Source organism: Rhododendron vialii, chromosome 11a (genome assembly GCF_030253575.1).
Source record: "Rhododendron vialii isolate Sample 1 chromosome 11a, ASM3025357v1".
In the NCBI taxonomy this organism is placed as follows: domain Eukaryota; kingdom Viridiplantae; phylum Streptophyta; class Magnoliopsida; order Ericales; family Ericaceae; genus Rhododendron; species Rhododendron vialii.
The window spans coordinates 25,862,190-25,889,240 of NC_080567.1; the positions used below are offsets into that span (position 1 = coordinate 25,862,190).

Genomic DNA, 27,051 nt, shown 5'->3' on the forward strand with positions numbered 1-27,051 from the left:
ATTTTTATTAGTGACATGTCAACGAGGCCTACAAAATAAGCTGTACGGATCATTTTACTGTGGTCTCGGTACGCGTCTTAAAAATAGAAAAGTGTTGAGGTTTGAATTGGAGAACCAAAAAGACTTCGTTTTGGCGGCCTATGTGGGAATTTGATATGTTAAAATTTGACATCTCTAAAATACAATTCCAACCAACGTGCTAAATTTCTTACTTAATTTATGTATTTACTTTATCTTAAGTTTTGGGAGTAAAGTAATTTCCACAGTATGTTGATAACGAAAAATCATGATGTTCTAGATTCTGAATTTTATTTTAATGTTTTTTTAGGGCATAGTGATAGGTGCGTAAATATGCCTATTTACTCCCCCTAACTTAGGTTTGTTATGTCCGTTTAGTGTGGTACTTGGAGTTTGATACTTGTTAATTATGTTTCAGGACTCTTTGAGCCGATGAATAACATTTGGAGCTAAAGAGCAAAGTCGAATTTTATTTCGTGTCAAAATAAAGCTGGTCGTCAAATTAATTAAAGCTCGAAGCGGCAATTAATGATTATATGGCGTGGACTAGTTTTATTTGGGTCAAAACCCATTGTGACCCAATCATAATTGACTGGGAATTGGACAATTATAAAGTGGGCCCAATAATTGAAGGATTGGTGATACTTTAGAAGCCAAAGAAAGTCTCGGCTTATTACTACAGCTGGAGTGGTCCACTATTAAAAGGAAGAAAAAAGGGTTTTGGGAATCACTTTTTTCTCCCACGCAATAACCGAGAACGGGGGCTGCCATGCTAGGATCTTTTTCTCCCACGGAGAAACGGTAAGAACGGGACTGCCATCAGGAGCTTTACTCATGCTTACAGAAAGCAATTGAGTTGTGCGGCTTTTGATCACGCCTCGGCCAGAGCGGTAGCAACACGACGGAAGAAGAAAACAAGCTTCAGGGTTTAATCTTTTTATTCTCTGCAAGTTTTTAGTTTATTGCTCAATGGAGTTTATTTGTTTCACGATTATTTGTTCTCACTCCATGAGCGGCTAAACTATTTGGCTAGGGTGACGAGGAGGTCTCTCCAACTAGCGTAGTTGTTAGATTTCTAGGGTTTTATATTTAACTTGATTGTATGACTTGATCGATTCGTAACTTTTTATGAAGTTTTATATTTTTCCAATATTCGAATGCGTTTGCATCCATGATTTCAAGCACAGTCATGCAATGATTTTGAATGTTTCAAGATAGGCTTTGAGATAGATTATACGACGTGAGACGGATCGTGCCGTGGTTAAATCCAATGAGACGATCCGTGCCGTGTTGAGATAACCTATACGGAGTACGAATCTTGATTATATTTTTGGGGATTATCGATAGGAATTGCTACCCTACGGTGATCTGGTTGAATGTTGAATGTAAACCCTAGGCTTCGAAATAATTGCGTTACAAGGGGAGACTGAATCGGAAACCTAGTCCTTTATCTCATTTGTTTCAAAATTCTTTCATTGCTTTCTAGTTTAATTTTAGTTTAAGCAAATCCAAATCCAAATCCAACTTCCTTTTAGTTTCAGAATTAAATTAGAAATCAATTGAACGTATTGCAACTTAGCTTTTTACTCTCCGTGGACGATCTCGGACTTAACTGCTATTCTTCGGGATAATTGTTAATTCCCTGTTTTATAAATTATATTTTTGGTGCGAAAACGACAGACCAAATTTTGGCGCCGTTGCCGGGGAGTTAAAACACGGTTGCGTATTTTTGATTTGTTTTTAGTTTAATTCTTTGTTTATTTAATTTTTTTTTTCCTGTTAGTCTGTTTTAGCTTTTCCAGGTTTTTGAAAATCACAAGGATTGCGGAGTTGAATTTATTGGTGGCCAAGCAGATCAAAGCGATTTCGTTCACCCACTGTGAGTTCTCTTTTCAATTACTTTATTGTTGGATAGCTGAAACGGTAGTGGAATTAGGGTTTTTTAATATTTATGCGTCGATATCGGTCACTATCACCTGAGAGAGCGTCTGATATCGATCCTGATTTTGACAAAACCCTTAGATCTTTTAAGAAGTCTGTTAAAGCAAAACGTGAGCGCCCAATTGCTCGTAATATAAACTTTGACGTAATGGGCGACCAAACAGGGGCAGCTGGTGGGGAACAGGGCTCCCCATTGGTGGAGTATTTTATTCCAAATGAGTATGAGTCCACTTCGTGCATAGTCATGCCCACGGTAAGAGCCAACCAATACGAGATAAGGCCGGGCACTTTACAGATGTTGCCCTCATTTTATGGGAAACCAAACGAGGATCCTTATGATCACTTGAACCAATTCATGGAAACGAGCAAAATTATTTGCATTCGTGACTTTGATAAGGATGCATTGAAATTACTCCTTTTCCCATTCTCGTTAAAGGATAAGGCCAAACAGTGGTTGAACTCCTTACCGGCAAACTCCATCACCTCTTGGACTCAGATGTGCGAAGAGTTCCTAAAGAAATATTTCTCCATCGGTAAGACAACTCTTCATAGACAAGAGATCACCGGATTTACCCAACACGATGGAGAACAGTTTCATGAATCTTGGGAGAGATTCAATGACCTTCTTAGGACGTGTCCTCACCATGCTATCCCCAAGTGGCAGCTTGTTCAGTCTTTTTACCAGGGTTTGACTGAACCACACCGCCAACTGGTTGATTCTTCTAGTGGTGGGACCTTTCTGCATAAGAATGTGAATGATGCATGGAAGTTATTCGAAAATCTTAGTGAAAACTCTCAACATCGTGCATCGTCCCTCAGACATTCGAGAGGGGCAGCGTCTAGTTCTTCCAAACAGAGAGGGGTCTATGAGGTTCAGCCCTCTAATGACCTTACACATCAAGTAGCTGCCTTGACCCAAACATTGAAAGAATTAATCACTTCAGGTCAACATCCTCTCCCTGTGGGACATCATCCGCCCACTTTTCAGGAGGCGTGTGGGATTTGTGCTAGTCCCATGCATTACATCACTGATTGTCCTTCTGCTTCCCAATATCCAGAGTTTGTGCAAGAGCAAGTTAGTGCTGCACAAGGGTTCTCCAGGCCAGGCTACGACCCATTTTCTCCCACATACAATGCTGGCTGGAAAGATCACCCAAACTTTTCTTGGAGGACGCAAAATCAAGGCAGTCCCTCCTCTTTGCAACAGAGACCGCACAACCAAAGTGGTTTCAACCAACCAAGGCCCACTTATCCAAGCACTTTTAATCAAGCGGCTTCCCAAAGGGCACCACAGCCTTTCCAACAAGCACCTCCTCCTTCTCAGGCACCCCAGCCTCAAAGGTCTCCCAATTTTGATGAGACCATGTTACAAGGGATGCAAACTGTGCTCCAAAAACTACAGGGATTAGAGAGTACCAGCCAACAATGTAATTCCAATACTCAATCCATAGTGCGGTTAGAATCCCAAATTGGCCAACTGGCCAATGCGCTTAGCAAGAGAGAGGAGGGTAAGCTACCCAGCCAACCAGTTTCCAATCCTAGGGGTCAATTCCAAGTTGACCAGCAGCACGCTCCTAACCATCACCAGGAGCAAGCTAAAGCAGTTGTGGCCCTTCGATCGGGCCGGGTTGTAGAGACTAGGCCTACAGATTACACTTCGAAAAAGCAAGATGCTCGATCTTCTGTTTCTAGGCCTAAGGAAAAGGACAAGATCCTTGAAGAGGAGGATGCGCCTCCTTTTGTTACTGATACCACTTCACCTACTTCTCCTTCCACCAGTTCCGCCGTGGTACCACCAGGTGTACCACGTGTCCCTTTTCCAGCGGCTCTTAATTCACAATCTCCTTATACTAAGAAAGCTGCTGTGATGGAAGATATGATTGAGACTTTCAAGCAAGTCAAGATAAATCTTCCTCTTCTGGATGCCATTCGGCAAGTCCCCTCATACGCTAAATTTCTTAAGGACCTTTGCACTCAAAAGCGTAGAACTCGAACCAATGTTACAAAAAAGGTCCTTCTAGCTGAGGGTGTCTCCTCTGTTTTCCACACTTCTACTGCCCCTAAGTTGCCCGATCCAGGGACCCCCACAATTTCATGTGTCATAGGTGACCACATTATAGAAAGGGCACTTCTGGATCTCGGGGCCAGTGTTAATCTTATGCCATACTCTGTGTATGAGCAGTTTGGGTTTGGGGAGTTGAAACCCACATCGGTGACTTTACAGTTGGCGGACCGATCCGTTAGAATCCCAAGGGGCATTGTCGAGGATGTATTGGTCAAAGTTGACCAATTTCTTTTCCCTACAGATTTTATCATCCTTGACACAGAGCCTGGCCAAGCATCCATGCAATCCACCACCATCATACTTGGTCGTCCTTTCTTAGCTACAGCCAATGCTAATATCCATGTCAAGGCCGGGGTGATGGATGTGTCTTTTGGAAACATGAATGTTAGGCTTAATATTTACAATTCCACCAAGTACCCTTCCACGGATGAAGACTGTTTCGCAGTCGATGTCATAGATGATGTCGTGGAGGAAGCTCTTCCCTACATTCTCACTAAGGACCCTTTAGAGGCGTGCTTGGCCCATTATGGCCATGAGGAGTACGACTTAGGTCAAACCATTGCAGAGGTCAACTCAGTGCTCAATCATGCACCTCCAACATGGCGAGCCAAGTTTGAACCATTACCACCCTTATCACGTGAGCCTGCGCTCCCTTCTATAGAGGCCCCTCCGAAGCTTGAGCTGAAGCCACTCCCGGCCAATCTCAAGTATATCTTTTTAGGGTCTACAGATACTCTTCCTGCGATTATCGCGTCTGACCTTACTGTCGTGCAGGAGGGTCAGCTTGTTGATGTGCTTAGGAGGCACAAGGGTGCTTTAGGGTGGTCGGTAGCGGACCTCAAGGGGATAGACCCCTCCGTTTGCATGCATCGTATAAATTGTGAGGAAGATGCCAAACCATCTCGAGAGATGCAACGGAGATTAAATCCCAACATGAAAGAGGTGGTAATGAAAGAGGTGGTGAAATTGTTAGATGCGGGTATCATATACCCCATCTCTGATAGTAAATGGGTGAGTCCCACGCAGGTGGTGCCTAAGAAGTCAGGCATCATCGTGGTGAAAAATGATAAGGGTGAGTCTGTCCCCACTCGCATGACCACGGGGTGGCGAGTGTGCATTGATTATCGGAAGTTGAATTCCATGACTAGGAAGGATCACTTTCCACTTCCATTTGTGGATCAAATCCTAGAACGGTTGGCGGGCCAGAGTTACTTCTGTTTTCTTGATGGCTATTCAGGCTATAATCAAGTGCCCGTTGACCCCGCAGACCAAGAAAAAACCACATTCACCTGTCCGTTTGGCACCTTTGCCTATCGGCGGATGCCTTTTGGTTTGTGCAATGCACCTGCAACCTTTCAAAGGTGCATGATGGCAATATTCTTTGATATGGTGGAGAATTTTCTTGAGGTCTTCATGGACGACTTCTCGATTTTTGGGAAGTCTTTCGAGAGTTGTCTCCATAATCTAGAGAGGGTGCTTAAGCGCTGTTTGGAGACCAATTTGGTGTTAAGTTGGGAGAAGAGCCATTTTATGGTTCAAGAGGGAATTGTGCTAGGTCATGTCGTGTCTAAAAGGGGGATCGAAGTCGACAAAGCTAAAGTGGACCTTATCTCTAAGCTTCCTCCCCCTTCTACCGTCAAGCAAATCCGCTCATTTTTAGGGCATGCGGGGTTTTACCGCCGCTTCATTAGAGACTTTAGCAAAATTTCAAAACCCTTGTGCGACCTCCTTGCCAAGGATGCCCCTTTTGTCTTTGATGATGCGTGCATGAATGCCTTCGTGAAGCTTCGTACTGCATTGTCTTCCGCCCCGATCATGCAATCCCCTGTTTGGTCTCTTCCCTTTGAGATCATGTGTGATGCGTCCGACTATGCGGTTGGCGCGGTCCTTGGCCAACGGGTGGATAAGGTGTCTCATGCCATTTACTATGCGAGTAAGACTCTCTCCGATGCTCAATTGAACTATACCACTACGGAGAAGGAGATGCTCGCGGTAGTATTTGCGTTAGATAAGTTTCGGTCCTACCTCTTGAGGTCAAAGATTATCGTGTACTCTGACCATGCCGCGCTACGGTACTTGCTTTCAAAGAAGGACACGAAACCTAGGTTGATTAGGTGGGTCTTGTTGCTACAAGAATTTGACTTAGAAATCCGGGACAAGAAAGGTTCCGAAAACTCCGTAGCTGACCACCTCTCTAGGATCTTGATTGACTCCGCATGTGACCCTTTACCCTTAAAAGACTCTTTTCCAGATGAGCAACTTTTTTCGGTGTCACATAGTCAACCCCCTTGGTATGCGAATATTGTAAATTACCATGCCACTGGCGCCATACCTTCCCATTGGTCCAAGCAAGACAAGGACCGATTCTTTGCGCAGGTTGGTAATTATTTTTGGGAGGATCCGGAGTTGTTCAAATATTGCTCGGATCAAGTGATTCGGCGATGTGTCCCCGAAAGTGAGCAACAGAGCATATTGACTTTTTGTCATACTCTCGAGTGTGGGGGACATTTTAGCGGTAAGAGGACCTCGGCAAAGGTCTTGCAATGCGGGTTCTATTGGCCCACACTTTTTAAGGATGCCCATGAGTTTTGCAAGGCATGCCTTCGTTGCCAAAAGGTTGGCAACTGTTGAAAAATGTATGCATTATAATTTGTGAAAATTTATATGCATCTCTATTAATTATTTTGATGATTAATTCAATGATATTTTTATTCGGCAAATACAAAATTATCGAAAAGTCGATTCCCGAACTAAATATTTTCGTGACCTTGAAATATAGCATAAAGTCTCTTGGATTCATGATTTATATTTACAAAGACTTTATTGAGCTCAATACATGCTTTAACGGTTTATTTAGATGAAATTGTGAGCCACAGGTTGACGAACCGGCTGACAAGCCGGCTGTCTGAACAGAAAGCTGTGACAACCGGACGACCACCCGGATGACCACTCTATCAAACGGCTAGTTTCAAACGGCTAGTTTCCAACGGCTAGTTTCAAACGGCTAGTTTCCAACGGCTAGTTTCAAACGGCTAGTTTCCAACGGCTAGTTTCAAACGGCTAGTTTCCAACGGCTAGTTTCCAACGGCTAGTTTCCAACGGCTAGTTCCAACGGCTAGTTTCCAACGGCTAGGAAGCATATGGATGGCTATATAAGGCATCAAGAACTCATTAATGAGTACATACACAAGCTACAACATTCCATATTATTGCAAGAGCAAATTCTCAAAAGATCAAAGCCAAAAATTCTCATTGTTCTTCCACTTTCATATTATTCTTGAGAGAAAATTTGTACAAGTCGTGAGCGATAATTTTCATACCTTCTTCACATACTTGTATTTCCTAAGTGAGTGTTTGAGTCAAACACTTGAAAGCTTAGAAGACCAAATTCGGGTTGGAATTTGGGTGTTATTGTTTTTGAGAAGTTTTCGGAGAAAATTCTTGCGGTTGTGCTAGCTCCTCGGGAAAGCTAGAGGCATTCGGTTCTTGTAAGCACCCGCAAGACTTACAAGTTGTAATCTTTTAAAGATTAGTCTAACCTTCAAGTAATTGCTTGAGGAGAAGTGGAGTAGGGCCGGACCGTGGACAAATCCGGACCGAACCACTATAAACGGGTTCTATCTCTCTATCTCTCTATTTTGATTGCATACTTATTGTTTGCATATATTGTTAGAGATAAATTTTTATTGGTAATTATTACTAGCAATCCTATTCACCCCCCCTCTAGGTTGCATAATTTGGGTAACAATTGGTATCAGAGCCTCGGCTCTTGTTTGTAGATTTAACCATCTAAGAGTTAAGATCCATGGCAACCACTAGTAATGTTTCTTGTATCGAAGGTCAATCGTCCAATAGACCTCCCTTGTTCACCGGAGAAAATTACTCTCATTGGAAAAATAGAATGATGATCTTTATTCAATCCACGGATTATGATCTATGGAAAATTATCAAAAATGGTCCCATTATTCCTACTAAGAAAGTTGGAGAAGAGACTATGCCTAAACCAGATTATGAGTGGAGTCATTTGGAAAAGGCTTCAATAGAAAAGAACTATAGAGCTATGAACCTTCTTTTTTGTGCTATTACTCCCAATGAATATGATTGTGTTTCCGCATGTGAATCGGCTAAAGAAATATGGGATAAGTTAGAAATGTCACATGAAGGAGATAGTCAAGTTAAGGAGTCCAAAATTGATATTCTTGTGCATAGCTATGAGCTCTTCAAAATGAAACCGGATGAATCTATATCTCAAATGTTTGCTAGATTTGCTAGTATTACTAACGGTTTAAAAGCTCTTGGAAAGATTTACAGTCAATCCGAAATGACAAGGAAGGTGCTCCGTTCCATGCCAACCAATTGGGACACTACCACCTCCATCATCCTACAATCCAAAGATTTCTCAACATACACGATGGACAAGCTCATGGGATCTCTCATGACGGAGGAAATGCATCACAACCTCAAGGGTGAAAAAGAGAAGAAAGTTAAGGATCTTGCCTTCAAAAGTACAACAAGCAAATCAAAAAGCAAGGAGGATTCAAGCAACGAAAGTGAGGATGATGAAATGGCGCTCATCACAAAAACGTTCAAGAAACTCCTCAAAAATAGAGCATCTCACAAAGGCAGAGGATTTTCAAGAAAAGATGGAGGCAAAGAAGAAAATAGTAAAAAGGATCCAATCATTTGCTACGAGTGCAAGAAGCCCGGCCACATCAAAAGTGAATGTCCATATGCAAAAAAATATTCAAAGAAGGACAAAAAGAGAGCTATGATGGCCGCATGGGACAATAGTGACGATAGTAGCTCCGATGAGGACGATGAGCAACAAGAGGTCGCTAACTTGTGTTTCATGGCCATCGAAGAAAACGAGGTAGATCTCGACTCATCCTATTCCTTTGATGAATTATTTATTGCCTATAAAGAGTTGAAAGTAGAATTTGAAAAGGTTGTTTCTAAAAACAAATTTCTTAAAAAGGTTGCTAAAGATCTTTCACTAGAAATAGATGATTTAATTGAAGAGAGAGATATTTTGGAGGAAGAAAATGAAAGTTTAAGAACCTCTTTGGAAAAAGAAAAAGAGTATTTGAAGGATACTTCCAAAAACGAATCTTTAGAAAAACAAATTGATGATTTAACTAATTCTCTTTCAAAACTCACTAATGGAAAAGAAAGTTTAGACATTCTTCTTGGAAAACAAATGGTTTCTTTTCACAAGGCCGGAATTGGTTATAATCCCACTCAACACAAAAATCTTTTTGAAAAAGATGTTCCTCCTTCTAGCCATTCTAAATTGACATGTCATTATTGTGGTAAAATTGGTCATATTTCTCCTACATGTCCTATGAAAGGATACTCATCTTCTAATGCAAAAAAGGTTTGGGTTCCTAAGAACCGTATCAATGCTAACCTTCAAGGACCCAAGATGATTTGGGTACCAAAAGTCAAGAATTGATGTGCTATTGTAGGTATGCTTCAAAAGTTCTCTCAAGGAAGGAAGTTGGTACCTTGATAGTGGATGTTCAAGACACATGACCGGTGACAAGAGGGCTTTCAATTCTCTTTCATCTAAAGATGGTGGACATGTCACATTTGGAGACAACAACAAAGGTAAAATCATAGGAATCGGCAATATAGGTAATTCTCCTATTATTGAAGATGTTTTACTTGTTAATGGTTTAAAACACAATCTTCTTAGCATAAGTCAATTATGTGATAGAGGAAATCGTGTTATCTTTGAAAAATCCAAATGTATCATTGAAAATGACAAAAGCAACAAGACACTCTTCGTTGGACAAAGATTTGAAAATGTATATGTTTTTAATCTCAATGATTTAAGTAATTGTGATATAAAATGTTTTTCCGCTTTGAGTGAAAATAGTTGGCTTTGGCATAGGCGCCTAGGACATGCAAGTATGGATGCTATTTCAAAACTCTCTAGAAAAAATTTGGTAAAAGGTCTTCCTAAAATCAAATTTGAAAAAGATAGACTTTGTGGTCCTTGCCAACAAGGAAAACAAACCAAGGTTTCTTTTAAGTCCAAAAATGTTGTCTCAACTACTAGACCTTTGCAATTACTTCATATGGATTTGTTTGGACCAACTCGCTCTCCAAGTCTTTGTGGAAACTATTATTGTCTTGTTGTTGTTGATGATTTCTCTAGATATACATGGGTGATGTTCCTAGCTCATAAGAATGAGGCTTATCCTAATTTCACTAAACTTTGTAGAAGAGTTCAAAATGAAAAAGGCTTTGTTATTTCTAACATTCGTACGGATCATGGAAAAGAACTTGACAATTCTTTATATGAAAAGTTTTGTGATGAACATGGTATTGGTCATAACTTTTCCGTACCTCGTACTCCTCAACAAAATGGAGTAGTAGAGAGAAAAAATCGTACTCTAGAAGAAATGGCCCGCACTATGCTTTGTGAAAACTCTTTGCCAAAATATTTTTGGGCGGAAGCCGTCAATACCTCATGCTATATTTTGAATCGAGTTTTAATTAGGCCTATCCTCAAGAAAACTCCTTATGAGCTTTGGAATGGTAGAATACCCAACATTAATTACTTTCATGCCTTCGGTTGTAAATGTTATGTATTAAACAATGGAAAAGATAACTTGGGTAAATTTGATTCAAAATCGGATGAAGGCATCTTTATTGGTTACTCTCTTACTAGCAAAGCATATAGAATTTATAATAAGCGCACTAATCTTGTTGAAGAATCTATTCACGTTTCCTTTGATGAATCTAATCCTTGTGCTACTAAGGATGTTGTTGATAATGATGACTTAGAGATTACACATAAGATTCATGACTTGACAATTCAAGAAAAAGTTGATGGTGATACTCAAGTAGAAAGCTCTCAAATCAAAGAAGATGAAGTTATTAATCAACCTCAAGATGCCATGGGAGACAACCAAGATCTTTCCAAGGATTGGAGATTCGTGCAAAACCATCCAAAGGACTTGATTCTTGGAGAAGTTTCGAAAGGGGTAACCACTCGCTCGTCTCATAGAAATTTTTGTGAAAATCAAGCTTTTGTTTCTCAAATTGAGCCTAAAAACTTTCCGGAAGCTCAAGATGATGAAAATTGGATTTTGGCCATGCAAGATGAGTTAAATCAATTTGAAAGGAATAAAGTTTGGGCATTAGTACCTAAGCCTCTTGATCACACTATTATAGGTACTAAATGGGTTTTTCGTAACAAGCTAGATGAATCCGGAAATATTGTTAGGAATAAAGCTAGACTTGTTGCTCAAGGTTATAATCAAGAAGAAGGTATTGATTTTGAAGAAACTTTTGCACCGGTAGCTAGATTAGAGGCTATTCGCATATTACTTGCCTTTGCATCTTTCAAAAATTTCAAGCTTTATCAAATGGATGTGAAAAGTGCATTTTTGAATGGGTTCATAAATGAAGAAGTTTATGTCAAACAACCTCCCGGCTTTGAAGATCATGTATACCCCGATCATGTTTTTAAACTCTCAAAAGCTTTATATGGTTTGAAGCAAGCACCACGTGCATGGTATGATAGACTTAGTTCATTCTTGCTTGACAATGGCTTTACTCGTGGAAAAATTGATACTACTCTTTTCATTAAAGCCAAAGGTAAAGATATGCTCATTATTCAAATATATGTTGATGATATTGTCTTTGGTGCCACTAATGATAATATGTGCAAAGAGTTTGCTAAGTGTATGCAAGGTGAATTTGAAATGAGTATGATGGGGGAGCTTAACTTTTTCCTCGGACTTCAAATCAAGCAAACTAATGAGGGGATCCTAATCAACCAAGCCAAATATGCGAAAGAACTTATTAAGAAGTTTGGCATGGAAGGATCAAAGCCAACGAGCACACCAATGAGCACATCAACTAAGCTAGACAAAGATGAGAATGGTAAGGCCGTCAATGAAAAGATGTATCGAGGTATGATCGGCTCATTACTTTATCTCACTGCAAGTAGACCGGATATAATGTTTAGTGTTTGCATGTGTGCTAGATTTCAATCATGTCCTAAAGAATCGCATTTAAAAGCTATTAAACGTATTTTTAAATATGTTGCCGGTTCTCATGACTTAGGATTGTTTTATCCACGTGGAGTTGCATTTGATTTAATTGGTTATTCGGATGCGGATTTTGGAGGTTTCAAAGTTGATCGTAAAAGTACAAGTGGGACTTGCCAATTTCTAGGGCACTCTCTAGTGTCTTGGCATAGCAAGAAACAAAATTCTGTAGCTCTATCTACCGCCGAGGCGGAATATGTAGCGGCTGGAAGTTGTTGTGCCCAAATATTGTGGATCAAACAACAAATGGAGGATTTCAATTTGCAATATGATCATATTCCTATTAAATGTGATAATACTAGTGCAATTAGCTTAACCAAGAATCCGATTCAACATTCTCGAACAAAACATATTGAGATTAGACATCATTTTATAAGAGATCATGTTCAAAAAGGGGATATTGAACTTAACTTTATTAGTACCGACAAGCAATTGGCGGACATTTTCACAAAACCCCTTGGTGAAGAACAATTTTGTTTCATTCGACGAGAACTCGGCATGTCTAATCATTTATGAAAAAGTTTTGTGTTCTTGATGTCAAAAGTTTTTTTTTGGATTCAATGTTGAGTTGATTGAATTCGTAAATATCATACTTGATGGAGAGTACAAATGATCTTGATAAAGAAATCACCCTCCAAACATTTTATCATATGTTTCATTTTCCTGTGTTTGGTATGAAGAAAATCAGTTTTATGGTCTTTAATGTTACTCCTCTTAAACGATTTCTGGACTTAACCTGCATTTGTCAGTCGGATGTCCAAGCGGATGTCCAACCGGACGACCGTGAGGTTGAGACTTATTCAAGCTTTTGCGTTGCTAACTCTGATTTATTAAGTCTGTTACACTTAGTTTGTATGAACTTCATGGCTTAGTGCTTAAATTGTCTCTTATATACTTCGCCGATATGAATTTCTTGTCTCTAAGCTTGCAGGGATAATCATTCTCGGTAATACCCCTCGCATTCTTTAAAAAGCTCTCTTTTAGGGGGAGCATGTATTAAGGGGACACAACAATAAACACCCGAACACAATTTTCTTCCCCTATTCTTGTTCTTTTCGGCGCCACCCCTATTCTTGTCCTATTCGGCGCCGCATCCCCTATCCTATCTCTATTCGGTGCCGCATCCCCTATTATCTCTCTTTCGGCGCAGCAATTCAATCAATTCGGCGCACCATTTCAAACAATTCGGCGCAGCATTTCAAACAATTCGGCAATCTCATACTCTATAAATTCAACAACACAATCTCTATCTCTTCATCTATCTATCTTTCCTTCTCTCTCGGCCTAAATCTCTCATCAAGCAATGGCAAACATACCGCAAGGGTTACCGTTTGAGTTTTACGAAAGAGATGCCGAACGAGCAGAGTTCAGGTTGTTTATCCAAACCATTTGGATGCAACTATTTATCTTCATTCTGCTGTGTGCGTTACTTACCATGAGAATACCACCATGGTTCGGATGGAATGTAAATGTGGATACTCTGTGGTATTGGATTGGCATTATAGCTGCCGTTGTAGCAGCCATTATTCGAGAATACGAAAATCAAGGACGCCAAGCTCTCAATGAACGAAGATAGAGTGCTACAGGGCAAGAGCGGCATGGTGCTGGAACCATGGCCCTATTGTTTTTCTCTTTTTAGTTTTTTTTTTATGATGTCACAGGGGGAGAAAAAGCCAAGTTTTAATTGATCTATCTTGCCATTTTGGGCAAATTTAAAAAAATTGCTTGCTATGATCTGATGATTATTGCTATTACTCGTTGATCATAGATAACTGCTTTGGTGCATGTATTAAGGGGGAGATTGGCATAACTCCTACTTGAATAAAAACTATCATTTTGTGTCATCATCAAAAAGGGGGAGATTGTTGAAAAATGTATGCATTATAATTTGTGAAAATTTATATGCATCTCTATTAATTATTTTGATGATTAATTCAATGATATTTTTATTCGGCAAATACAAAATTATCGAAAAGTCGATTCCCGAACTAAATATTTTCGTGACCTTGAAATATAGCATAAAGTCTCTTGGATTCATGATTTATATTTACAAAGACTTTATTGAGCTCAATACATGCTTTAACGGTTTATTTAGATGAAATTGTGAGCCACAGGTTGACGAACCGGCTGACAAGCCGGCTGTCTGAACAGAAAGCTGTGACAACCGGACGACCACCCGGATGACCACTCTATCAAACGGCTAGTTTCAAACGGCTAGTTTCCAACGGCTAGTTTCAAACGGCTAGTTTCCAACGGCTAGTTTCAAACGGCTAGTTTCCAACGGCTAGTTTCAAACGGCTAGTTTCCAACGGCTAGTTTCCAACGGCTAGTTCCAACGGCTAGTTTCCAACGGCTAGGAAGCATATGGATGGCTATATAAGGCATCAAGAACTCATTAATGAGTACATACACAAGCTACAACATTCCATATTATTGCAAGAGCAAATTCTCAAAAGATCAAAGCCAAAAATTCTCATTGTTCTTCCACTTTCATATTATTCTTGAGAGAAAATTTGTACAAGTCGTGAGCGATAATTTTCATACCTTCTTCACATACTTGTATTTCCTAAGTGAGTGTTTGAGTCAAACACTTGAAAGCTTAGAAGACCAAATTCGGGTTGAAATTTGGGTGTTATTGTTTTTGAGAAGTTTTCGGAGAAAATTCTTGCGGTTGTGCTAGCTCCTCGGGAAAGCTAGAGGCATTCGGTTCTTGTAAGCACCCGCAAGACTTACAAGTTGTAATCTTTTAAAGATTAGTCTAACCTTCAAGTAATTGCTTGAGGAGAAGTGGAGTAGGGCCGGACCGTGGACAAATCCGGACCGAACCACTATAAACGGGTTCTATCTCTCTATCTCTCTATTTTGATTGCATACTTATTGTTTGCATATATTGTTAGAGATAAATTTTTATTGGTAATTATTACTAGCAATCCTATTCACCCCCCCTCTAGGTTGCATAATTTGGGTAACAGCAACATATCCCACCGAGACATGATGCCTTTGTCCGATATTCTTGTGGTAGAAATTTTTGACGTGTGGGGAATTGATTTTATGGGACCATTCCCAACCTCTTTTGGGAATGAGTATATTTTAGTGGCAGTCGATTATGTCTCAAAGTGGGTGGAAGCGGTAGCAACGCGGACTAATGACCACAAGGTTGTGGTCGAATTCTTGCAAAGTAACATTTTTAGTCGCTTTGGCTACCCACGTGCGATTATAAGCGATGAGGGAACCCACTTCCTAAACAGATACTTTGCGGCGCTAGTAAAGAAATATTCTATCACTCACAAGGTGGCAACACCTTATCATCCTCAAACTAGTGGCCAAGTAGAGGTCTCGAATAGGGAGGTTAAATCAATTCTTGAGAAAACGGTTAGACCTGATCGGAAAGATTGGTCACTTAGGCTTGATGACGCTTTGTGGGCCTACCGTACGGCTTTTAAAACTCCCATTGGCATGTCTCCTTACCGGTTGGTTTACGGTAAAGCATGTCACTTGCCTGTAGAGTTGGAACATAGGGCCATGTGGGCCATTAAGAAATTTAATTTTGATAGGGCTGTTGCTGGTTCGAATCGTAAACTCCAACTCAATGAATTAGAAGAACTTCGTAATGATGCATATGAGAGCTCTAAAATCTATAAGGCTAGGACTAAAGCATTCCATGATAAGCACATTCACAGAAAGTCCTTTGAGCCTAATCAAAAGGTGTGGCTCTTCAACTCACGTTTGAAATTGTTTCCGGGCAAGTTGAATTCTAGGTGGGATGGACCTTATGTTATTACTCATGTTTTCCCCCATGGTGCGATTGAAATTCGGGATCCACGTGATGGCCAAGTATCTAAGGTTAATGGCCAACGATTGAAGCCATATGTGGACGGTTTGAGTGAAAAGGGTGAAATTGAGTCCATCAATTTGGTGGACCCAGTGTACCCTAACCTTTGAGTGCTTTCAATGAGTCTAGGAGACTTGAAATCTATGGAGTTTGAGAGACCTCCAGTGTTTGCCGTGCTCGAACGGCTTCTGAAGGTCTGGTATAGCCACCTTGTCAAAGCTATGTATGTAGTACCTAGGAGGTTGGGTCTGGCGGCAGGCTTGTAGTTAGCAGCGAGAATTCTGTCTGAACCATCTGATTTTAATATCCAACTTGGTGGAGATTGCTTCATAAACCGAGTGGTGGGTAAGGAATCTGGCAGCCCCAGAGGGAGTGACAGCCTATTAGATGATGGCACCACTTCTCAAGATATCGTTGAATCCTACACATATTGTCCTTCCAACAAATAGGGAACCACAGTTTTTGACAAGGGAGAAAAGTAGTACCCGTGTCTTTCACGTGAAGAAAGTGTATACGTTTTGTCTTGGTGGAGTATTTTAGGGAGTATTTGTTATCATTTTTTTTTTTTCTTTTTTCTTCTTTCTTTTTCCTTCTTTTTCTTCGCTTTGTGTCTTTTATTTTAATTTCTTTTATTCTCTATATTTTGTGTTGTGGGACTAACGAAGTGCAGGTTTACGCTACAAGTTGGGGGATGACTCCCACCTTTTCTTTTGCCGTGCTTTTTGTTGCTCCTACATGAGGTGATATCTCTACTTTCTTTCTCTAGCTTGTCTTTTATTTTTTTTCTCTGGTTGAGCCGTCACTGAGGACAGTGCCATTATAAGTTGGGGGATGGATCGCTTTACTTTTTGTTTATAGAGTTTTAAAATCCAAAAAAAAAAATTGAAAATTAAAAAAAAAAATACTTGTTGGATCCTTTCTACTTGAGACTTGGAGATTGCAATGTTTACTTATTGGTTGCTTGTGCTGAAAATCTATGAGCATTACTTGAATACTTATGTTGCATGATAGTTCTTTTTGCTAGCTTGGCGATAGGAATTTATCTTGGCATACGCTCTTAGCATCTTTGCACTGCACGTTTCTTGGACTTTGACTACTTGTGAGTTGTAACTTGAGTGCTTTCAATGGCTAGATTAGTGGAGACTTATGCCCATGTGAGCTTTAGTGCCTTATCTTCCTTTGGAGTGGTGTCATATAAACTCTTTGTTTGTCGTAAAAAAGAAGAAGCTTAATCGTTGTCGATCTCATTATCTTTGTCGTTAAGTATTGGGACTTAATGCATGTGTAATATTTCATCTTTTGGGAATGGAAAGTTACATGGTTGTATTGCCCCTAGGAGATGATAGTAGGCCATTTTTGTGCTTTGAGCTGGTTCGTTTCTTTTTCTTAAACACTTGTCCCTTGCAAGCCACATTGAGCCTCTTACATGAGCCTTTTTCTTGTTAAGCTTCACCAACCATATTGTGTCTTGAGAATGACAAGTTAATCATGTGAAGGTTAATTTTTGAAGAGAGTGGAGAAAGTGTATTTGAGAAAGATTTGCTTGAATTGTGGTGTGTTCTTCCCCATTGTTAAAAACAGTGAGAAAATTGTAAAAAAAAAAATAGAACTTGAATGAAAAAGGGGAAGACACCTATGCATTTGTTTGAAGAAAGAAACGTGTGAACTTCATTGTGGAATTGTGTGAAGGGTGAAAAATATGAGAGATATGGCGGAGTTGAAAAGAGTTGGAAGAGGGCGCACATTGATACTTGCCCTATGTATTTTGGCCCATTCTCGGACACTTGATTATGATTTGACCTTACCGTTGAAGCACTTTTCCTTACCTAACGATATAACCGAATAAAAGTCCTATTTGATCTTAGGGGCAATTGGTTGTGGATCGATGGATAGATATAGTCTTTAATACTTGGCATTCCTTTCATGAGATCTTGTGTCCACTTTAAAAAGCTTTCTTTTCGTGTCTAAGTGTGCGGGATACTTTGGTTCTTTATTGCATAACTTCCATCCGTACACTTTGAGAGTTTATTACATGCACCCTATTTCGAGTCTTTTCTGTTGTTGAGTGGATAACACGGTGAGAATTGAAGTCGAAGCTCGGTCCGGAGAGGGTGCTCGGTTGTGGTTCACTTGTAGTCGAGGTCTTTGCTCACACACGCTAAGTTTGGGTACCATGATTTATTTCTATGTTTTGATAGCGTGTAGAACTATTATTGCATATGTTATATTTTTGGTGTTGGTGTATCGATGAGTTGCATTACCAATTTTTGGGGTTCTCAGTGAAAGGATCCGCGGTGTTTTGTGGGTGATCACTGCTGAAAACCCTCACGAGACTTCACTCGTCCTACCGGGGCCACCTGGGGGTTTAAAAGAACTATCCCTTAGCTAGTTGTTTTATTTATGTTTTATTTAATTTTACTTTCTTATTCTTTTCTTTGCTAGGGACTAGCAAAGTGTAAGTTGGGGGATGTGATAGGTGCGTAAATATGCCTATTTACTCCCCCTAACTTAGGTTTGTTATGTCCGTTTAGTGTGGTACTTGGAGTTTGATACTTGTTAATTATGTTTCAGGACTCTTTGAGCCGATGAATAACATTTGGAGCTAAAGAGCAAAGTCGAATTTTATTTCGTGTCAAAATAAAGCTGGTCGTCAAATTAATTAAAGCTCGAAGCGGCAATTAATGATTATATGGCGTGGACTAGTTTTATTTGGGTCAAAACCCATTGTGACCCAATCATAATTGACTGGGAATTGGACAATTATAAAGTGGGCCCAATAATTGAAGGATTGGTGATACTTTAGAAGCCAAAGAAAGTCTCGGCTTATTACTACAGCTGGAGTGGTCCACTATTAAAAGGAAGAAAAAAGGGTTTTGGGAATCACTTTTTTCTCCCACGCAATAACCGAGAACGGGGGCTGCCATGCTAGGATCTTTTTCTCCCACGGAGAAACGGTAAGAACGGGACTGCCATCAGGAGCTTTACTCATGCTTACAGAAAGCAATTGAGTTGTGCGGCTTTTGATCACGCCTCGGCCAGAGCGGTAGCAACACGACGGAAGAAGAAAACAAGCTTCAGGGTTTAATCTTTTTATTCTCTGCAAGTTTTTAGTTTATTGCTCAATGGAGTTTATTTGTTTCACGATTATTTGTTCTCACTCCATGAGCGGCTAAACTATTTGGCTAGGGTGACGAGGAGGTCTCTCCAACTAGCGTAGTTGTTAGATTTCTAGGGTTTTATATTTAACTTGATTGTATGACTTGATCGATTCGTAACTTTTTATGAAGTTTTATATTTTTCCAATATTCGAATGCGTTTGCATCCATGATTTCAAGCACAGTCATGCAATGATTTTGAATGTTTCAAGATAGGCTTTGAGATAGATTATACGACGTGAGACGGATCGTGCCGTGGTTAAATCCAATGAGACGATCCGTGCCGTGTTGAGATAACCTATACGGAGTACGAATCTTGATTATATTTTTGGGGATTATCGATAGGAATTGCTACCCTACGGTGATCTGGTTGAATGTTGAATGTAAACCCTAGGCTTCGAAATAATTGCGTTACAAGGGGAGACTGAATCGGAAACCTAGTCCTTTATCTCATTTGTTTCAAAATTCTTTCATTGCTTTCTAGTTTAATTTTAGTTTAAGCAAATCCAAATCCAAATCCAACTTCCTTTTAGTTTCAGAATTAAATTAGAAATCAATTGAACGTATTGCAACTTAGCTTTTTACTCTCCGTGGACGATCTCGGACTTAACTGCTATTCTTCGGGATAATTGTTAATTCCCTGTTTTATAAATTATATTTTTGGTGCGAAAACGACAGACCACATAGCTTGAATTATCATGCTTTTTTTCCTAAAGAAATTGTGTACTTTCCTAAGGGGGAGAGAGAGAGAGAGAGAGAGAGAGAGAGAGAGAGAGAGAGAGAATTCAAGTACCCAATTGTTAAGGTTATGGTAACTCAACTTCGGCCTTAGAGGGTCACCATGTACAAGCAACTCGCTCAACAGAAATTAATACTTAACTTTCAGTGTAAAATTAACTACTGTTGCCTTTGGTTTCCTTGGTTTATTTATTTATTCATGCCAAGCTACTTTCTGTATTCAAGAGTGAGGATAAATCAACCACAATTTGAACAGAAAAATTATTCTTGAAATGTGTTGTCCCATACAACATGAACACAAAATAAGAGGGAGGAAAATAATACATTGGCAGATCGGTATTTCTGCTCGCACACTTCTTAAGTCACACCAATAGCTTGAGTTCCACTTTCCATTTTGACGATCTTAACTGTAGTGCAAGCGGATCCTATACCCAACCTAGTCGAGCCCATTTAAGTCTATCTTGTCTGGCTCCTATGGTGCTCCTAGCTCGTGTGGTTGCTCCAAGATAGCATGTTACACCTTAGCACAACTCATTGAGTCACTTGAGATACAAGGTCCTATTGGACATGGTATTATCTTTAGCACTTCTTAGGAACTCAAAATTCAAATGATCACAATAATGAGACCGTATACTGCACAACACATCAGCTGGCAAAGTTACATTCCAAACAAAGAAAAACAATACTCACCCAACAGCAAAAAGGAATGAACACTGAATAATAGTGGCAAACTCTAGCCCCTTGAAAGGATAAACTAGGACAATTTCTCCCGAGTGGCACAACCTCCACCAAAAACCTAAAATGACGCAAGGAAATAATACAAGGACTAATGGTAGGAGCACAACTAGTCTTTCACTACTCTAGCCTCGAAACCCCCTTCGGCACGCTTTACAAGCCTATAAGGCATGTGGGTTCCAAGAAGTTTATCCCAAATTGGAAAGAAAGGCTGAGAGTAGTTGTACTTTGTGCCCTGGAGTTGATGATGGATGTCATGATAAGCAGTGTTGTTCTGGAAAAAGAGATGGAAGATATTACCAGGCAACCATAGTCCGCAGTGGTCATCAACGGTTTTGATCACCGCAAAGCAGAAGAAAATCACAGCTGTCCGTGCGGTCATTCCAGAGACGAGGAAGGAGATGGCCCCACCAAACGTGTCGAGGAGAAGACCCTCAAGCGGGTGATTGTAGAGGGCCCCGATTGCGTAAGGGACAACCAATTTATGGTGTTGGGAGTGGATGTGACGGTACAAGAATTTGTTCTGGTGCATGTATCGGTGCACGAAATACTGCCAGGTGTCCATGACCAGCATAGCTATGGCAATCTGCAGAATTTGGACTGGAAGAGTGGGCTGAAGTGTAACTCCAGAAGAACTTGCCTGTGAGGTTACCTGCAGCAAGGAACCACAGAGGAACAGAACTTAGCTCTCATATTATGAGAAAGCTTTCCCAATATACTAACAAGCATCCTATAAGTTCTAGGACTCGGAGTTGTGGTCGATCATCTGATTACTGGGTCCATAATCCATATATAAATAACTATGTTTTTGCCCATCTGATGCCAAGTACGGAGATATAAACCAGAAATCACTTACGTAAATAAATACTACAACAGTGTAACAGACTAAACTAAATTATCTATCGGTTTTGCTAACCTCTGCCTACTAGGCAAATGATAATATACACATAGTTTCAAATAAGTTCGGATATCAATACATATCTCACGGATATTAATACACTTTCACAAACATCAATACACCTTTTTCGGATATCAATGCACATTTTACCTATTATCCTATACCCTTTGGGCGAATGTTAGAATAATCCATTATCTATTATATACTGAATTCCCAACCCCTCACTTGCATGAGATGCTATGGTAGTGATCAAATGACATAAAGTAATTTCAAATGGACAAGGAACTATGTACAAAGGTACAAACCCAGAATGAACTTAAACACATACATAATAACTCAAGTCAAAATCAACATACATAATAACTCTTCATAGGAAACTGCAAAATGAACTTAAACACATAAACCATCATCGTAAACAAAGACTCCAGCTGCATTTTTCTCAAACTCCATCAGCTTCTCCACACACTCCACCGGAACGTGGAAGGTGACAAACCCGTGCTGGCCCCTGTATAAGGATTGGTTAACCCCAACAAGCAGTGGTAGAGCCAGGATTCGGATGCAGGGGTGGCACCGTTTAATGAAAATCTAGTTACATGTTATGCGGAACCGAACTCCAAAAGTTTATTTCAAAAGCTCCCAATGCAAGGGATGGAGCATTCTACCAAATTAATTACTACTCAAATCAATGAAAAGCTGAATCAACTCAGCCCGATAGACCAACTAAACTAATTCAACCAACAATCAACGTAGATCTACATATCCATAGACACAGTCAAATCAAAGCAATTTTAAACATTGAGTAATTGAGACAAGCATATGTGGAAAAACCTGAAGACGAAGAACAAACCATGGGAGAGAATCAAGCACTATGAACAAAGTGATTACAATTGTTCTTACAATCCATCCCAGACACAATCACACAACACTCGAAGTACTTCTTCTCCTTGTGAACCAGATAATATTAGGGCTCACCTTTTCGTTTTATTTAAGAGAATCTTGCTGATATATGAGGACGACCAAAGTTTCCACTACAAAGCCATGAACTGAACTCCTAACCACTCTTTCCTAGTAGGACCCTTGATGGCAATAACAAGAAAAGCAGATAGGGGCCTGAAGTCCCTTGAACTCGCAAAAGGGTTTCCACTCATTAACACCAAAATATCACAAGGAAACAAAAATCTGGTCCAACTCTTCTAGTGTCACCAAATCCATATTTTGCATTGAGGAAAGACGAAACTCAAAACAAGCGTAAATACAAGCTTTTACGATGTTGCTTCAGCAAAAGGAACTTACTGCACACTTCCCTTAATAGTATTAATGTGTGTGTCTTTATACAAATACGGTCATCATTCTACACGGTGATGACATTTTTTGAGCTCAATCGTTAGCTAGAATGCGAGATTTGACATGCTAAATTCTGCGTTTGTACAACTTGTTCTTAACTTCTTAATCATTGCCTCGTTGGCAATGTGGCAGAACTACCAATACATCTTCCTTGAAGGTGACGGCTCACCCAGAACCTTAACCATCAGGATTATTATCATAGACCACGCACCTCACCTCACTATAGAGATGTTATGCTTGACATTTAAGTGCAATGGGGCTCTCATTCAAAAGAAACCAAGTCATCAGGGAGACAGAGGGAACAAGAATTAAGCATATTAACAACTCTCCAGTTGACAGTGACAGAGAATAGGCGCCATTTCAAATCAGGGCATCTGAAATCCCAAGACCATGATGCATGCGTAAGCATATATCAACCAGAAAGAATACTGGAATTGGTAATCCTTTATTAGGGGACCGGTTCAGACTTTAGTGATGTAACATACAGTAGCCAGCAATTGGTAGCTTGAAGCTGTCAACAAAATCATACTGGGAGCTAATCTCTCCATAGCATGGGCACAGCACAGCACCTGAAGAACAATCTACCAAACATGTCAACAATGTGACTCTTTATCTACCTAATGCCTTTGTTCCTATGATACCATTTGCCAATAGGTCTAACATCCATGACAAAGATGTGGACTGTGCTCTCAAATAACAATTACCGGCTAAGTGGAATAATCAAATACTTTCTCATCTACCCACCTTAATTTTTCACAAGCAAGCATGTGTACTTGGTTAAGCAGTTCATATCAACAATATGAGAAACACGGGCACAAGTTCCTTTAGTACATTTCTAATAATTACCATCCCTGCAATAGCATACGCCCACAAACTTGGCCGCATTGGAGATTCAACTCTTCCCTTAATTGGCAGAATGCTTTATGATTTGATTCATGTACCTCTACCCTACAAGATAAAAGGGATGATGTTCCGAATATTTTGTGTCAACTCACTAGCCCACTGAGAAGAGACAAACTGGATGACCGACATCGGCCATAGTACGTTCGAAGATTGATTCCCTTACTACAAAACCAGGCAAATGCCACTGGCAAAGTAGTTACCCAAAAGGTATGGGTGGTTAAACATCTGTCGTAGAATTCCACACTTCAAACGAGGCTCTCCAAATCTTCCAACTCTATGGTCTGTGCAAAGAACAAATCCCTGAAGCAAAGGTCACGTTGCCTTCCAGTAACGTAAGTACTAAACAAGAACACACCACGAAAGGAAAAAAAGGAAAGTGCTTGCAATATTGCAAAGATAAAGGCCAGAGTTTCCATTTTTCTAGTATAGAAAATAAATCCAACCCCTGGCCCTCCAATTAGCACTTTACCAGTATTCTACACTGGCTTTCGATCTTTTGCATATACTCAACTACACAACAAGGAACCAGTGTTTCAAGAGTATCGGATAACGTTTCTTTCAATAGGAGCACTGAATATCTTGGATGGGGAGCAGATCAAGAAAAAATGCTCTAAAAAGGAAAAAATGAGATTAATCTCGTGTTTACCATCTCAATTTTTCCTAATATTGAGGTGATTGTTGAAAACTGCACTACTTTCCCATTACATGTGTGCGGGCATTTGACACAACTCTAAGTTCTACACATTTACTTTCAGAAGATGATCAACTTTCTTTGAGATGATCAAACTCCTCTGTGATGCGCTATGATGTGGTGGAAGCAAGTTAGTGGATTCTATTTCCGTACCATTTTTAAACACCTGTACGTCTCTCTGGAACTTCCACAAGATCCAGGAAGAAAAAAGGAAAAAAAAAAAAATCTGACACCATTCCAGTCAAGTTCACATGTCTGATATGTCCTCTCTTCAAATCAAAGGGTCCACTAAGAATTGGGCATCCGGCAATCGTTTCATATCTCTTCCTGCTACAATTAGTTCTCCATTCACAAGGTCCTACTAAAGCAAATGCTACTTGTTTCAGCCCTTTTAGGGTACAGTGGGATTTGTCCCCGGGATCAGCTGAGCCCCTGCACAACACCAAATATTCTCGCGTATTACACAATTTTTTACGTTAATTAGGAAAAATTCTATGGGACTGGCCCCTGCAAGTCCCTTGAGTGCAAGAGATTTCTAAAAATTTCTACATGTATGGGGTAAAATTTCAAGTTACCAATAATTTTTTAGGTTGCATGTATATCTTTAAATGATGGCTACGCACATACACACAATATCGTCTCTTCTTCAGGCCTCATAAGTAGCAACGTATACTCATAAAATATATTCTTATTATCACTATGAAAATACGTTCTTCGAGCCCCTGCTAGACACAAATCATGCGTCCGCCGCTGCCGGGGATTAGTCGAGATGTGTGTAAGCTGGCAAGGACTCCTGAATTATAAAAGAAAAAAAGCAAAACCCAACTCCTCATACTTTTGAGCAGACCATAATTCAAGTTCCTCTACGTATTTTTTTTTTTTTGGTAATTGAAGTTCCTCTACGTATTTATCCAATAAATGAAGGCGTCCCACTAACCAAACGACTAATTCCAAATGAAACTGAACCCAATTTTAGCTTTAAAGTATGTACACTCAAGTTTGAGAGCTAACCAAGAAGAGCCCATGAGCAACGGTGGCCTGAACAAGCTGCTGTAGTAAAACACCCTTGACGACGGACCGCAACGGCACCAAGTTCCTCTCTTCTTCCTCCTTCCTGGTGTGCAGACGGTAGTTGTCTAGCGGCGGCAACACCTGATAAAACCCCGCGTACAGCCAGTACACCACAATTGGGGCGAACGTCCCCATGGCTTCATCACTCGCGTAACCCTCCCAGAACACCATGGCCGAACCTATTCCAAATCCTCGCAATTGAATCTCTGGGTTCGAAAAAACGGGTCAGGTTTGGACCCGCATTGCGCCTCTTCTAGGTCGTGCCGATATGCCCTGCAGATAAATGGAAATTCTTCAAGTGAGACATGTGATTTTTGAGATGTGTAGGTGTGTGTGTTGGGGGGAACAGAGGAGATGGTGACTTACGGAGATCGTGATTGACGACCAAGTGCGGGGAATTTGTTAATCAGATCCAGGCCATTGTTGGGCTGTAATCTAGAAAAGAGAGAGAGAGAGAGAGTAGATAACAGTTGGATATTCGGAGGACTCGAAATCGGTTACTCCTAATTTGTCTCCAGTCACCAGGGATTTGCTCCCACCGGTTTGAGTTCAATTTTTGAGGGTAGGCCAACCAGACAAGAGGTAAAAGGCCAGATGGGTAGTCTCGTGGGCGTGCCCGAACTATGATGGTCTTCCCTCCTAAGTTGTTTCTCGCTGCTTTCCGTGGGAGTTGGTTTTTTCAGTGAACCCAAGTTGAGTTTTGTTCATCATCCATTTAAGAACGTGAATATTAGCCTATTTTTTATTGGTTGAAATGATATGAAATCTAGGTAAGCATGATATTAGTTTGTGATGAGGTCCACACCATTTCAACCAATAGGAGATAAGGTAATGTTCACTCTTTTTAAGGAGGGTGAATAAAATTAAACTCAGTGAACCCTACGTAGATTGGTCTCATTGGGTTGGGTTAGGTGTGGGGATATTTCCGGAAAAAAAAATAACAAAAATGCTAACTTCAGTCCAAATGGGTAATCGTTAATGTGCAAAAGGTCCATCGATACAACGATAGCAATGAAATGTGTATAGATATCCTGGAACGTGCATTAATCTATTTGAAAACTTCATTTTTTAAAGTTTTAAAACGAATTGAAACTCTTAATTTTTTTTGGTCCTATGCGTGGATTATTCACTGCCAAGTTCTCTAAGGTTAGAAAAATCGGTGTTTAAAAGATTGTTTTTGCTTTTTTTCAACTTTATTATTCAAATTGGCTGATGCCAATTGTGTGCATGGGCTTTGTAATTCTAGATTAGGCTTTCTGTTTTTGGCAACATAATTTGCTCGTAATTGCTAATTTAAGGGTCAATCAGATGAGACCAGTATTATGTAGTTCAGATCCTCAATCAAACATCACACGAGCAATAATAATGTTCTGTTTCTTATTATTGTTAATAATAATAAAAGAATGAAAATAGGTGATTTAGAAGACGGTCGTAAAATGTGGTAATCATAGCATTGCTCTGGTAATAATACATGATTAAAGTGGAATGACACCTTTCAACGGCTTAGAGCTTTTTTGGACATATGTTTAGAGTTTCCCTTCAGGCTTCAATATAAGGTTAATGGAAAAAAACTCAAAACATCAATGTTTACAAATTG

The 27,051-nt window shown here is 40.0% G+C and overlaps 2 protein-coding genes and 1 non-coding gene across 4 annotated transcripts; 1 reads left to right on the forward strand and 2 right to left on the reverse strand.

The window, feature by feature from the left end:
* Nucleotides 1-1,969: 1,969 nt before the first annotated feature.
* Nucleotides 1,970-6,655, forward strand: LOC131307056 (uncharacterized). Its single transcript, XM_058333473.1, has one exon. The coding sequence runs from the start codon at nt 1,970-1,972 to the stop codon at nt 6,653-6,655; it is 4,686 nt and encodes a 1,561-aa protein (XP_058189456.1).
* On the reverse strand, nt 2,508-2,610 carry LOC131309008 (small nucleolar RNA R71). Its single transcript, XR_009194682.1, has one exon. It is a non-coding gene; the product is annotated as a small nucleolar RNA R71 (small nucleolar RNA).
* Nucleotides 6,656-20,359: 13,704 nt separating the features above from the next.
* LOC131306556 (very-long-chain aldehyde decarbonylase GL1-9-like) lies at nt 20,360-26,096 on the reverse strand. Of its 2 annotated transcripts, XM_058332868.1 has the most exons (3): nt 25,821-26,086; nt 25,395-25,727; nt 20,360-21,199 (listed from the first exon to the last, which is right to left on the reverse strand). In XM_058332868.1, the coding sequence occupies exons 2-3, from the start codon at nt 25,623-25,625 to the stop codon at nt 20,657-20,659; spliced, it is 774 nt and encodes a 257-aa protein (XP_058188851.1). In that variant the 5' UTR covers nt 25,626-25,727; nt 25,821-26,086; the 3' UTR covers nt 20,360-20,656. The 2 variants fall into 2 exon arrangements, with proteins under 2 accessions (XP_058188851.1, XP_058188852.1); XM_058332869.1 differs by having other exon boundaries at nt 25,395-26,096.
* Nucleotides 26,097-27,051: the final 955 nt, after the last annotated feature.